Source organism: Terrapene carolina, unplaced genomic scaffold (genome assembly GCF_002925995.2).
Source record: "Terrapene carolina triunguis isolate 2854851 unplaced genomic scaffold, T_m_triunguis-2.0 Scaffold62, whole genome shotgun sequence".
Taxonomy (NCBI): domain Eukaryota; kingdom Metazoa; phylum Chordata; order Testudines; family Emydidae; genus Terrapene; species Terrapene triunguis.
Window position 1 is genome coordinate 54,424,808 of NW_020664413.1, and position 14,251 is coordinate 54,439,058.

The window sequence follows — 14,251 nt, forward strand, 5'->3', positions numbered from 1 at the left end:
CGTGCTTGACTTTGCAACCGTAATGATGTTCTTTTAATAGAGGGCTTTTTGTTTTGTATGTTTAATTTCCTGAAGAGCAAACTAAATAAAAAAATTGTATCATTTGGCATCATGTTAGAACCTACATTGGTCATCAAATGGGACTTTTAGATCCAGTGCCCAGACCTCAGCTAGCTAACAGAATAACTGATAGCAGTAATAGATTGTAGTGCTCTATGTGGACCATCCCTAGCAGGGGATGAGAGACATTGCCAGTGGGTTTCACAGATATGTGCTGACAGCAGAGGAATGGTGAGTCTCAGAAATCATGGTTTCCACTCCAGGCTCTGGAGGGGAATATTCTCTAGTGGATACAGACTTTTCTGCCCATTCCGCCCAAATGTGACCCTTTCTGTCCTCTCCTCTCCAACTTGTACCCCCTCCTTTTCCCAGTGTCTGCCCCTGGCTCCCAGTCTCCTTGCCCAGCCAGGACCAGTCTCCCAAAGTGTCATCTATAATCCTTCTTGGTGTTCCGCAAGGCCTCTTCAGTCATGGAGGAAGCATTTATCAGTCTTTTGGCAATGATGCTTCCTGTAGCTCAAGTCCATTCCAGGATTTTCTCGGGCTTTCGAAAGGCTTTTTTAATCTGCAGAAATAATTAATTAATTAGCCCCTCTTTGCACACTCTGCAAAGTTTTGTGTCATTCCTTGTTGGATGCTTCTTTGTTGTCAATTCAGAAGAGCTCAAGTGAGGGAATGACACCAAAATTGGAGATGTAGGAAACACACAGGAAGACTAACCAAACAACTGCAAACTGAGCTTGATTTATTAGAGTAGTGGGGACTGCAGGCATTATGGGGTGATTTGGTATTAATGAAAGTAAAATTTCCTAGGAGAGGAAATTAACAACATAGGTACAAATTGAAGGGCTGTAACCAAGCAGCCACACTCACTGTATGAAGGTGGGTTTGTTTTCATTTTGTCCCTTAACCCTTGCTTACACTCTGGAAATGTCACACAGTGTGAAAATCCTTGAGAGCCACTGGCCTACATGGCCCCATTAAGAGGTTTTCCATCTCTAACTTCCATGACTAAATACACATCTGAAGAGTGAAGTGTGTGCTTAGACTTTCTGAACTTTTATGGACAGCAATGGATCAGACAAATATCTACCACAGAAACTGGCAGTGAAATGTAACAGGATTCCAGAGGCTGAGGTTCAAAGTTTCTGTTCCACAGGCTGCAAGAATCGTATCCCGTGATAGGCAGTGTAGAGTTTATGAAATAATTTATCAGTGTGAAGTGCTATGTTGTTTCTCTATGACTCCTATTAAGATTAATGAGAAGCTGTGAATCTAAATCCTGGTGCACTGTGCTAAACAGGTATCTTTCGTCTCTGTTGAGTTCCTTCCGAGCCATGAACCTGTCTGTTGAAGACACAGACAATGTGGGAAGGGAGACACAGAGACCAGTGATTGAGTTCTGCAGTGATATTGCCAGCAATGCAGAATAAAGGCAGAGTCATTGGAGAAATGTGGGTTCATAACCTTGCTTCCCACTGTCTACCAATGATTGTGACAGCACACAGCAAAATAAAGGAACAAATATGGAGCCCTAAAGGTGGAAGATGAGTATTAGAAGTAGAGGATTAAACAATCAACAGGACTATATTGTTTTAGATAGGTGGTAAAACTTCTTTTGTCAACTGGGCTTTAAAAATATATTTTTTGCACCCAGTCCCCTGCAGTTGAAAGATGAGCATCGGGTTCTTGAGAGGCAGGGATGGGAGGAAATAAAATGAAAATTCAGGAAGTAACAGGTGTGGGGAGGTCTGGGGATCATCAGTGAATGGTTTGAGTAAAAATTAAATTGCAGTATAACTGAATCATATACTAAATCATGTACCAATCCATGTTTTAGGCATGGAATTCCACGAAGAACTTCATAACCTTGGGGCAAAGGAAGGTTTGAAAGGAAGAAAACTAAGCAAAGCCATTGAAAGTTTTGCATGGAATATCACTGTGCTGAAGGTAAGAAGTAAAGATTGGATTGAAAGGGGCGTTATTGACTTGTACCTTTTATTAGCTGGAAAGGGCTACCATTGTAATGGTAGGAGCATGCTAAAGAATGCTAAATCAGACTGAGAATAAGGAATTAATTATATTAAGCGATTAAGGGCCCAATCCTTAACTGTGTGTTAAGGGCAAATTTCTTGCTCAGACAATACTTTTACTAATGTCAGCAGAACTCTTACATGAGAGATGTTCAGGATTGGTTAAAATCTGTGGATACAGTAGTAACAATGGGTTCTTTTTTTCTGCTATCCCCATATTAACTGGTTAAAAGGAATGTTGGGAACATGTTTGGAAGAAACATTTTGGGTTTTTAGAGCCCACAGGTGAGACGGTCTCTTTAGCATAATGCAGAAGTTAAATCCAGGAAGTGAGTTTGGGAACTAAATGCCTAACATTGAGAGCTGGGCAAATAACTGATTTTTCCGGTTTATTTGCAGTTCCAAAAACTGGAAAAAAAGGTGATTCAAGTAGAATCAAGTCTACTGTGGGTGTGTTTCAGAGCAGGGAATTGAACCTGCGTCTCCCATATGTCATGTGAATGACCTAGCTATTTGGCTAAAGGTTATAAGAGGGTAGCAATACCCTCCTCCTCCTCTGGCCATATTGTGAATGGCTGGAACTATTTGTATCCAGTTTGCAAATAGTTTTGCGTCAACCAAAACTACATTTTCATCGAATAAACTATTCATTAGAAAAATTTCACAGAGCTCTAGTAATGACTACTACGTGGTAGGACTGAATATCACAATATAGGAGTAAAGGGGTGGATAAAGCAACAAGGAAAATGGATTTGACCAGGCTGAATGGTAAAATAAATAAACAAATGTAAAATCTAGAGATGAATCCAAGACACAAAATTTGGATCTAATGATGGACTTGCCCAAAGCTTGAGGGTGTTTGGATCCAAAGTTTAGTTTTGGGCTTGTATCTATATAAATCTATAAAATCAGCCTGGAGACCATTGAAGGACACCATGTTAGTACTACAGGAGGCTTGTATACCTCTGAATGAAGAAACAAAAAGAGTCTAGAGGAGAGTGAAATCAGCATGATAAATTGATGGACCTGCCCATGTTTCCTAGAACTATAAAAGCCCCCTGTCTTTTGAAGAGAAGAAATCCTAATCAAACACACTTACCAGCAAACTATGTCCGGTAAGACATTATTATTTATTTCTGGTAGCGCACATAGCGTACTCAGCACTTCCCAAGCAGAAAAAAAAGCACAGTTCATTAAATTGTGCACACCTCAGGCAAGGATAGACAAGCAGGAAACCGTGAATTACCCTGTGTAAATTGGATGGTCAAAGTCATGGATTGACTATATCTTGGTAATATAAAGTTATGTTACGACAATGTTTTGTTTTAATGGGATTTATAAATCATTTCCAATTGCACCTCAAACTGGGAAGCAGGGATTTATCTGAACCTGAGCGAGAGGAGGCACGGTCCAGTGCTTACAGCACTACCTTGAGAGTTGGGTTCAATTCCCTGCTCTGCCACAGTCTCCAGGTGAGGCCTTGGAGAACACATGTAAAGCATGTCTACGCTGACCTGCAGTTCAGACTGGGGGTGTGAGAATAGCAGTGTGTACCACAGTTCTGCACTGTGACTTCCCCATGTGGACACTGCTGGTGTGAACTAAAAAGTTCCAAGTTCGCATTAATGGATTCCTTGTCAGACACTGCTATTCACACTCACATAGTCTGAAATGCGGGGCAGTGTAGACAAGCTCTTAGTCTTTCTGTGTCTCTGTGCTGCATCTATAAAATGGGGATAATAGCACTTCCCTACCTCATGGGGTCTTGTGAGGATAAATACATGAAAATATTGTGAGGCATTACAGTAACTGGGGGCCATATAAGTACCAAAGATAGATATCTGAAACGAGTGTTTGGGTCAGGAGATTGGTGAAAGTGAGTCTTTCCCCCTCTGTGGCAAAAGCCCAATCTCTCTATGATTTCATCCACTCATAAGACTTCAGTTACCATTTCTATGTTGACAAGTCACAAATGGTCAAGTAGAGATGGTAGCTGAGCTCTTGAGAGTGGATGAGATGATCCAGAGATGATTATGAGACAATAAGAGGAGTTGGCCAAAGATGGAATCCTGTGGAATCACAACAGACATTGGGAGAGTGGAGGAGGAGGACTCTCATTTGTCCACCCCCTTAAGCAAACACTTGTTGATGTTCAGATAAATCGCCACTCCACAACTACCATTCCCTAGCCTGTTCTGCACAAACTAAACTCTGTCCCCTTATGCCTTAAGAGATGCTCCCTCCCTCTATTTCTGTTTAAATGGGGTATCAGAGGTAGTGGACTCTGAGAACCTGGCATGCCACACCCTGCTACTTTCATTCCAAAGTGGACAAGCTGAAAGCAGTAAATGTCATTTTCTGCAGAGTTTCTTGTTACAGATGCGAGTGAGTGGGTAGCTTGAGAGTGCTAGCCAAAACTGCAGTAAGTGATACACTTCGACCCAGTGGAGAGAGGATACACATGTTCTTAAGAGAAACAGAGCAGAAAGTAGTGATGGGAAAGGAGAGTTTGGGGAATTAGAAAGGGGAGAGGGGTCACTTCTGATGGGAATGGAAGGGTTAGGGTGGGGCTGGATGATGGGTGAGGTTCATTATGCATTTTGGCCAGCCATAAAAAAGAGGCAAAGTGGGTAATGGGAGCATTATAGGCTCAGTTAAGAGGACCCACTATGAAACTAAAAGGCATCAAAGGGACTGAAAAGAAGGAACAGACATTTATATGAATAATAAGAATATCTTCAGTTGCATTAGATAGAAAAAAATCTAGCAGGGATATAAACTCATGCTTAAGGGTGTGAGCCCAGCACAGACTGCTTGGATTTAAGAAAGGAACAGCCTTGGTGCGCATATTATTGCTTGTGTATCCATTATGTGGGTTTTACTCCATCCTCTGAAGCAGTTGGCACAGGCCACTGATGGAGACAGAGTATGGGACTAGATAGACGGCTGTTCTGATCCAGGACAGCAGTTCCTGTGCTCCTATACACATTTGAACGTTTAGATGCTTATCAAAACTGAACCTTCAAACTTTTGAGGATCAGACAGGATTAATAAAGACAGATTTAGAGCATGAGAGAGAAATTCCCTACAAAATGTAATTTCTGTGCATATGCAGAAGCTGTTTTTCAAAGTAAACTAGCTGGGGCACATGGTTTATTTTAAAAGGTACCAAAATCATTTAACCCAGGTTAGGGACTAATTGCCATGTTTCTTTTTTTTTTTAACATCAAAGCTGCTTTTTCATTTCTGAAAGTGCAAACCATTTGGTAATGTGCTTAAAAGATGAACAGCGTAAATGGATCTGTAGCTTAGTATCCAGTGAGTGGGAGACACCTTTTTCATTCTGAGGTAGGACAGGTTCAGCAATGAAGTCATGTCCTGGAAGACTTGGCTATTTTCTGCTCTGCACCAGATGTCAAATTTCAGGCAGTCAATTGTCATTTTGATATTTTTTCTGCTGAGCACTGGAAATCAGTGACCCTGCAAATAACAAACCTATTCATTCGTTACGGCTTGTATCTTTTGTTCAGTACTGACTCATTTTTTCATGCCTCCATGCAAGCATCATTTAAGGGTCTATTTAGAAAGAGACCAGAAACCCTCCCCCGCCCAAATCAGCAGCCTCATCCATCTGTCTCTTCTTAATGGTGTTCCATAAAAAGATGTTTGATTAGATTTGAATATAATAATTTAAGAACTAAAAAATACTGTACAGTAGCTAACAAAAAATCAGAGTTTGTTTAAACTGGATGAGCTGATCTAGAGAATGTACGTTAAAACATCAGTGTAAGGATATTTCTTAGGATCTATCTGTTGTTAGGAGCAATGATATACTCAGCAATAGTCTGCTCTGTCTGGAGGTTTTCATGGATTCCCCATGGGCAGTAGCTGGTACTGTTGTATTCTTGTGTGTGTCAGACGATTAATAGCCTTTCCCTAGTGAGTTTGACTAGTGAGGTAAAGGCATATTGAAGTAATGTATTTATTCATAAACACTTATTGAAATAGGTAAGTTTTGAATGCAAAGAGGCAAGAGGGGATGCATTAAGAAAAGCACCTTTAACAAAATCATTAAATAGTTAGAGTTTAAGATTAATGTGTATTTTTATAAAAATTACCAGTGTGGGCATTCTTCTTGTTTAAAAATGCCAGGGGTACTTCTAGGAGGTATTTAATAAGAATGAACCAAAATAATCCAACATTTTCTTTCTTATTTTATATAAATTTAATTACATATTAATAATACCCTGTAGGAGGACAAACTATGTGCCATAACATAAAAGTGTTTGTAGAAATAGGTTATACAACTCAGTGGCAGCCTAATAAGTAGAGAGACAGCCTTATTTGCAACTTGTGTTGACATTCCCACAGAGGCTGCATCTGATCTGGTTTCATGTCATGCAAAATAATGTCAGACACATTATGTCAGAAATATTTAGATGGTGAATGTACACAAAATAAATAAGCGACAGATGTTCTTGCAGCTGAAGCACAGGAATGGTTGTCAGGTGTTCTGGTTTCTAATCCCAACTCTCTCACTATACTTCCTGTGTGACTTGGGGCAAAGCACTTAGCTTCTCTGTGCCTATATTTCCCTTTCTGTACTTATTTGAGTTCCAACAAAATAAACAGGTAACAGCGAATTCTGTGTTCAGAATTTCATTGAGCGTTCCAATGGCTACACAGATTAAACCACACTCACCAGAGCCGCTTGGTGGAATTGTTAATTTTATCATAGCGGAAGTGGCGCCACCACTTTAGTTAAGATTGCTTAGTTTCCATTCTAACCCCCTTTTTTCAGGCGCTCATAACTTTTCTTCGGTATTTTCTGATGTTCGAGCCCTTCTCTAATGTCCAACCCTAATGTTCTCTGAATGGAGATTTTCATATGGCTTTGTGCTGTCTTCCCCAAAGTGCTGATGCTTCTCTCTCTCTTCTCAGACTTCCTCCATTGCTGCTGCAGTTCTCCCACAGTGCTAGACATTCCCCCCTCTGATTGTCCCACCCAGCCATTGCACACCTCTTCCCTTCCCAGCCTCCTTTGCTCCCTCTGCTCCTTCAGTCTGGTTCGCACCAGTTGGTCTGTCTCCTTTTTACTGCTTCCTCTTCCCTTCATAGGGTTGCTGTCTCTCCAGGGGCCTCTTTTCACTTTGAAGTAGCCCTCTCTCCTTTTGCTCCCACTGCATGCTCTGATGTACTGCCCCAGTAGCTCTCCAGTGGATGCTGTGGGTGCTTCAGTGACACTGATTGGGTGAATCTCAGAATTAATAGTCGAGTTGTCACACCTTTGAATTTTGAGACTGGTTTAAAAAATAAGGGCTGTAGTGTGTGTTCTAGACAAAGTTTGATTACTTTTCTGATACAGCCTGCTCTACAGAAAACACCACAAACTGTGGCCCTGTATTCCTTACTCAGACAAAAATAGCACAGATTTTAGTGAGATTTTTACCCAGGTAAGAGCTGCAGGATCATGCCCACTATTCACAGGGATTGTTAATTCATCCAAGCAAAGCTTGAAGTTGTTTGTCCTGGTCCAAATGAATTTCTAGTGTAACTCTGTTGAAGTTAACAGTTATACCTGGGATATATTTGTCTCCCTCTACTATCGTACTTTATTAGGGTGTCTGTTCCTCTGTTGATGAATGTCATATGAAGCCTATTAACAGCAATGTTAAATACTTGCCTGCTTATTGATGATTAAATAGCCAAGTATTTGGATATACTGACTTATTTTGTAAATGAAACATTCTGAATATGAAGATAGTGGCATTTACGTTTTTTTATCCAGAAGAAAAACCAAATTATTTTAAACCAAGCTGTGCACTAAACTGTTTTCAATTTTCATAGACTCATGCTGCTACCCGCCTTAATATGTTACTGCTGCTGCCAAAAGATTATGCTGTCCTATTCAGGTTTCCAAATATTAATTTGTGCGTCTCTCCCCCATACTCCTGGTTTATATATTTGTCAAAGCAGGGACTGGTATGTTGGGTGGTTAGATTTTCAGGGACCATTTCATCAGCTACCCATCAGTGAATCTGCAAATTAGCCTGTATTTAAACGATTAGACATATTAAAGAGAGAGATTATTGAAGACAGAAGGCATAGAACTATTAACTTGCAAATGCAATTCATTCTCAGTGAGAGCACAATCCATGATGTCATCTCGACAGACGCACACATGCAAGCATCGTATCTGCAGCTTTCCCATTGTGTCTCAGAAATCTGCTCAGTCTGTACCTGGTTCACATTTTTGTGATGTGAGCATTGGAGAAGCGGGGAAGCTTTTATGATGCGGAATAATTAACGTCAGCTTCTGGGGAAAGTATTTTTAATGTAATTAAATAGTGCTCAAATGGCTAGAGAATGTTGCCAAGAATTACCTTTCTCTTAATTATACTCTTGTCATTTGTGACAGCGGAGCCCTGAGTAATCTGCCTTCTATTGCTTGCAAGGACAGCAGTGTCCAGCTTTCTGCCTTTGGTGGCAGAAGCCAGCTGTGCAGTCCCAGGCTACTTGCAGAGATAAAAGCTAGGTTTTTGCAATGAATATGGAACCACAGACAGCCATGTACTTCCTTTTCCTTCATTCAGACTAAACTAAATCTAGCATCTGTCTGAGGTATAACTTTTCTTTCAGAAAAAAGAGGCATATCTGACTGATTACTGAATAATTCAGAAGCAGCTGGATCCTAATGAATAGCTGTATCACACAGCCTGGGAGTCTCCACTGATCCCCGTGAAGCAATAGGGGCCATTCATATCCTTATTCCAAGTCCTATAATATGCAGAGTGGACGTTTTTAATGGACATTTTGCATTATAGTAAAACCATCTTAATCTGAATTAAGATTTATTTTACAACAATTGTCTAGGATTTATTGGATGAGGCAAAAATAGAAATATGTTGGGCGTTATTCTAACAAGATTTTCTTTTTGCATTTATTTCCATTTAACGTCTTATTCCCACTGATAGGCAGGAAGCCTGGCTATGCTGCTTGGCATGCTACTGAGAGGACAATGGAAAGAAGCAGAGCATACTGCCAGGACATCTGGTATATTGAAGCAAGATTGCAAGAATAACTTCTACCATAGGTTATCCCTTGTAACCCCATTGTTGCCAAGGCATTTAGGTGACATCTTACAGTATCTAGATCTTAAGTAAGAACTCCAGCCATTTGATGAGCAACACTAAAGTTGCTTTTTTCCATAATACCAGTATATCTTTACCCTCTAACTCATTTATCCTTTTTCTCCATCCTCAAAGTACTTGTGCACCCTCTGTCCTGCCCTTTTCTGTCATCTTCTTTTGCTTGCCTTAAACATGTCTTTCCTGTGGAGATTTGCAGAGCTGCTACCTGGAGTTCCGTTCACGCTTTCATTAAGCATTATGCTTTGGATTTGGCTCTAGGACAGATGTTGAATTTGGTGGAGCTGTGCTGCAGTCTCTCTTCAGTTAGGATTCTGTCCCCACCTGCACATTATTTTCAGCACTGCTTATCAATCTGTCCTGGAAGTGGGAATATGCAGAGCCACTTGAAGAGATGGAAGTTACTTAGTTGTAACTGGAGTTCTTCGAGATGGTTCTGCATATTCACACTCCTCACCCATCTTCCCCTCTTTGTCAGAGTCCTAGTCGCTTATTGTTCTCTGGCATTGTGGTGGAAGGAACTGAAGTATTAGGGGATGCTCCATCCCTTATGTTGTCTGGCTGTCAGGACGTTTGGAGACACCAAAAGAGGGGCTGGGGGCAATGAACATAGCTGGGAGAAGGTTCTACCCCTACCGTAAAGCACCACAAGGTGGCACCATACCAGTAAGTGTGTGAATATGCAGAACCATCTTAAAGAACTCTAGTTACAAGTACCCAGCCTTCATTTACACACACGCACAGGAATATCTTATATCTCCTGGCTGCCAGCCATTCTACAGGAAAGTTGCTCCAGGAAGGATGTAGTCAGTATTCTGAAACAAGCAGGATAGTGTCAATCTAGGTATCCTCTTAATGTGAGATCTTAAAGCCAAGTGGTATTTTATACAATGTCTCCATTTTTTTTAGCCAAGGAAATTTTCAAGACATGAATTAAATTTGGAGTAAATTAAATTTTCACATGTATTTAAAATATGTATGAAGAACTTCATCTGATCTTATATCTGCATGTACAGAGTGTTGAAAAGAGGAACAATTTATGTTTGCTCGGCAGGCAACAGCTGCACACATTCAAATCTATTGCAACTTAATGATATTTTAATATTCCAAAAGGATATCTTAGGTCATATGTGGCTGAGGCCTGAGGTCACAAAAATAAGGCATAGTTTGCGCAAAAGAGGAGATTTTATCCCTTATTAATCAGTTGTTCACATATTTGTCTGAAACTGGAGCATGTTTCAGTGACTAGCTGGAAGTGATTTTGCATACACAGGAGTTCAGATAGAAAATGCAGCTCTCAAACAATGGGCCAAATTCAGCTCTTGGGTAACTGGGTGCATTTCCACTGACCTTCAGTGGAATAATCGTGGTTATTCTAAACATTATTCACTTCTATGGATCTGACACCTCCTGGGCTCCCCTGCTGGCCAGGGGATGCTCTGCAGCACCCTGCCTGAGTTTTCCCCTGATATAACCCAAGGACTTAATGCAAATTCTCCTCTCTCAATAACACCCCTTACTAAGGCTGATTTATTATTAAACCCTTGTCCAAATGCTCCCTAGCAAAAGTCCCCATATAAATCCATTTATAACCCCCAATGCAAATAGTCGTTAAGATTTCCTGACAGCTTGTCCCTCAATGCCCCACATACCCCACACTGGCACCTTCGGCCATGCCTGGACTCTCTGTCAGTCCTCTTCTGTCCCTCAGGCCCTGGACAGCTATCCCAGGCCTTCCAACTGGAGTGCAACCTTGCTCTTCCCCGTTAGATCCCCCCACCCCCAGCTTCTCTGCTGGGAGCATCCTTGCCAGGGGAGCAGCCCTCACTGCCCCCAGCCCTCTCATGGTTCCTCTGGGTCCAACTCTCTGGCCCTGGAGATGTCAGCTGGTAAGTTCCTCAGTTGCTCTCCTGCTTTCAGCCCTCTCCTAGGAACTACATACAGTCTCCAGCAGCTCTCATCTTCCACTTCTCTTTTCCTCCCGGCAACCCTGGCTCACTGATTCTCTCTTCCCTTAGGGCCCCAGTGTCCTCTTTTAAGGTGCCCTCAATTGGCCAAATGGGAGTGTACTGATAAGGCACAGGTGCTCCTGCCTTTTAAAGGGCCAGTTTCACCCTGTGACAGACTCCATCCTTTAGTGTAAATGACAATTTTTTTAGCCTCAGTTCCATGATTCTGTTTTTTTATGTAAATAATTTTCAACAACCTAAGCGAAGGGCCACCAAATGTGTGTGGAATGTTGGTAATTGTGGGACTAAAAAGGGAGACGTTTGAGAACTAGGGGACAATGAACAGAGGGTGGCATATTGTGAAATGCCATTCAATGAAGTGAAAAACCTTCTCTCAGCCTGGCTTTCTTTGACTGAGCTAAGCCAGAGCTGTTTAGAAGTCTAATGATGTGCCTTTCCTTTTGGGTGCTAAGCCACATTAAAAAAGACGATAGATCTGATATTACAATATATATTGGCCAGGTATGTAGTAATGCAGCATATATGTAGCATATATGATAAGTCATGAATAGATTGAGAAATGGGGAACAGATATACTGCATATGGTATTTTTTGTTTCACAAGTACCTGGTAAAATTAACTAGACAGCTACATTCAGTATAAAACTACTTTGCAAAAAGCCTCTTCACGTGAGGCCATCTTTAGAATCGAGGTGTTGAGCATGTCAGATTATTGTGGTGTTGATCTGTTGTAAGTAGAGACCAATTTTAGTATCAGATCACAAATGAACAGTCGAGATTTTCAAACAGCACCAGCCTGCTTAAACAGATGTCTAAGTGTATAGCTTTAAAAACCAAGAAAACACATAGGGGTTAACAAATCATTGGCAAAACTATCCTATCCATTTTAAAAGTTAACATCAAAATATACATTAAACTCCAGTAGTCATTATGGGCCAGCAGCTCCCGTTTTGGCCATTCTGGTGCATATTTGGATGCAAGAACCCCAAGAAAAACCAGGCTGCTGCACGAAGCGATGTAAGATTCAGTGGGCAGAACTGTGAGTTTGTAGTGAACCATTGTCTCAGCATGATGCTGCAGGATTGCCTGGGATGCTCTGGTTTTGGATGAAAAGAATAACTGAACTGCTGAGAACCCGTGACCAGTAAAACTCCAATGGAATGCTTTACAAGAGTAGCTCAGGTGCCCTTGCTAAATTCCTACTGGCTAATTACAGTTTGCCTATCTAAAAATCCCCCCCAAATTTTGTAACCCCAGCCCTGGGCGTGGCTACAGTCTTCTCTCTTTTCTTCTCAGGGTTATGAGTCCGGCATTCACCTATCATGGCTCCTGGTGCCTCCACCCAAGGAAAACTGTCCTAGTGCAGAGAACAGAAAGGGCTTGTCCCTTGGGAAAATAGTTAACACATATCACGTACAGCGGCGTGTCAGAGCACACAGAAATAAAATATCTGTCACAATTTCTAGGGTAATGAAATAGTAACTGGGGCTTTATTAGGCATGAGGAACTCAGGATAGGGGACAATGGAAAAGGGGATTAGGATAATAAAAGACCAAAATAACAATACATAAACTCTGCCCCTGGGAAATGTACAGCCAGTATAATCCACCCTGCGCTCCCTCCCAGCACCTGCCTAGGCAAATAGTGAGTTTAGGGTCAGTCTTTGATGGGCGGTGCAGCGCTGAAGACATTGGCCGGCTTAAAACAAAATAAACAAATGGGTATTCTTACAAAATATCCATGCCAGACAGAGATTCTCCAAACCTTTTCATATCCTGGTTGAAGCTAATAAGATCTCCCTGCTGACATGAGTCAGCAACAGCTACTCTAATTTTATGCTGGATTCCCATAGCAGAGCTCAGGATACTGGAACCCTGTAACATACCTTCTCTTCTCCTTTCCTCAAAGAGACACCCAAAGTGTGCCCTCCTGTTTCCCTCTTCTGTGTATTATACTCACCACCCACAATCCATCATTCCATGTTGCTCCCCTGATTTCCTTGCTGCTTCTCTATGACATTTCTTCTATATGCTCAATAGACAATTCCTCAGTTCTAGGGTGTAGCTAGAGAGAGAGAGAGAGAGAGAGAGAGAGAGGTGTCTTGTGGTTAAGGCAGCGGGCTGGGACTCAGGAATGGTCTTGCTGCTGGCTCTGTTCCAGGTAGTCCTACATTTGTTGCAGTCTTTTCCAGGGTGACAATGGGTGCTGATGAACCCAGCTCGTTCTCCAGTGCTGTGTTGACTCTGCAGCAGTAACATGTCTATGGGCTTGCCTATATTACCCGATCGATCCAGCGGGGGTCGATTTTTTGCATCTAGTCCAGACGTGATAAATCGACCACTGAGCGCTCTCCCGTCGACTTCTATACTCCACCGGAGCGAGAAGTGTAGGCAGAGTCGATGGGGGAGTGTCAGCCGTCGACTTACCGCAGTGAAGACGCAACGGTAAGTAGATCTAAGTACATCGACTTCAGCTACATTATTCACGCAGCTGAAGTTGCGTAACTTACATAGATTCCCCTCTCCCTCCCCCACCCCCCCATGTAGACCAGGCCTAAAAAGTACTAAGAGTTTATCTGAAAAGTCAGCAGATATGTTCTGAGTACATAGAGGGAGTAGAGCTATTGAGTAAAAAGGTGCATGTTTGTCAGAGTAGAACTGCACTTGAAAATTGGTAGCGGTAGGAAGAGAAAATGAGGAGAGAATGGAATAATGTATAGATGGTTCCCTGATAGAAGAGAATTTCCTGAGTATAAAAACTAGGTCATTATCAAATTGCTATCTCTAGTATGGAAGAGGTTATGAATATACTAACTGTATGTGTCAGAAGAACGTCAACAGCTTCTGTCACAACTCTCTCTCTCTTAAAATAGTGACATTTCATCTGGGACATTGACATCAAAGACTCTTTTACACCTGCAGTGTGTTAATTAAAGGAAGCTTGGACGTGTGGGAGTCGGGAATTTTGTTTGTGCTGATCTGGCAGCTACTATCGCATCCAGATGAGTTTAAAGGGTTGTAATGATGGTATAAGATTCAGCA

At 41.6% G+C, this 14,251-nt stretch overlaps 1 protein-coding gene across 1 annotated transcript in view; it reads left to right on the top strand.

Annotated features, from left to right (window-relative positions):
• PLCL1 (phospholipase C like 1 (inactive)) overlaps positions 1–14,251 on the top strand; it is a 297,889-nt gene that overhangs the window by 261,465 nt on the left and 22,173 nt on the right. Inside the window, exon 5 of the mRNA XM_024206998.2 lies at positions 1,901–2,010. Within this exon, the coding sequence (XP_024062766.1) occupies positions 1,901–2,010 (110 nt within the window). The remainder of the gene's footprint in view (positions 1–1,900; positions 2,011–14,251) is intronic.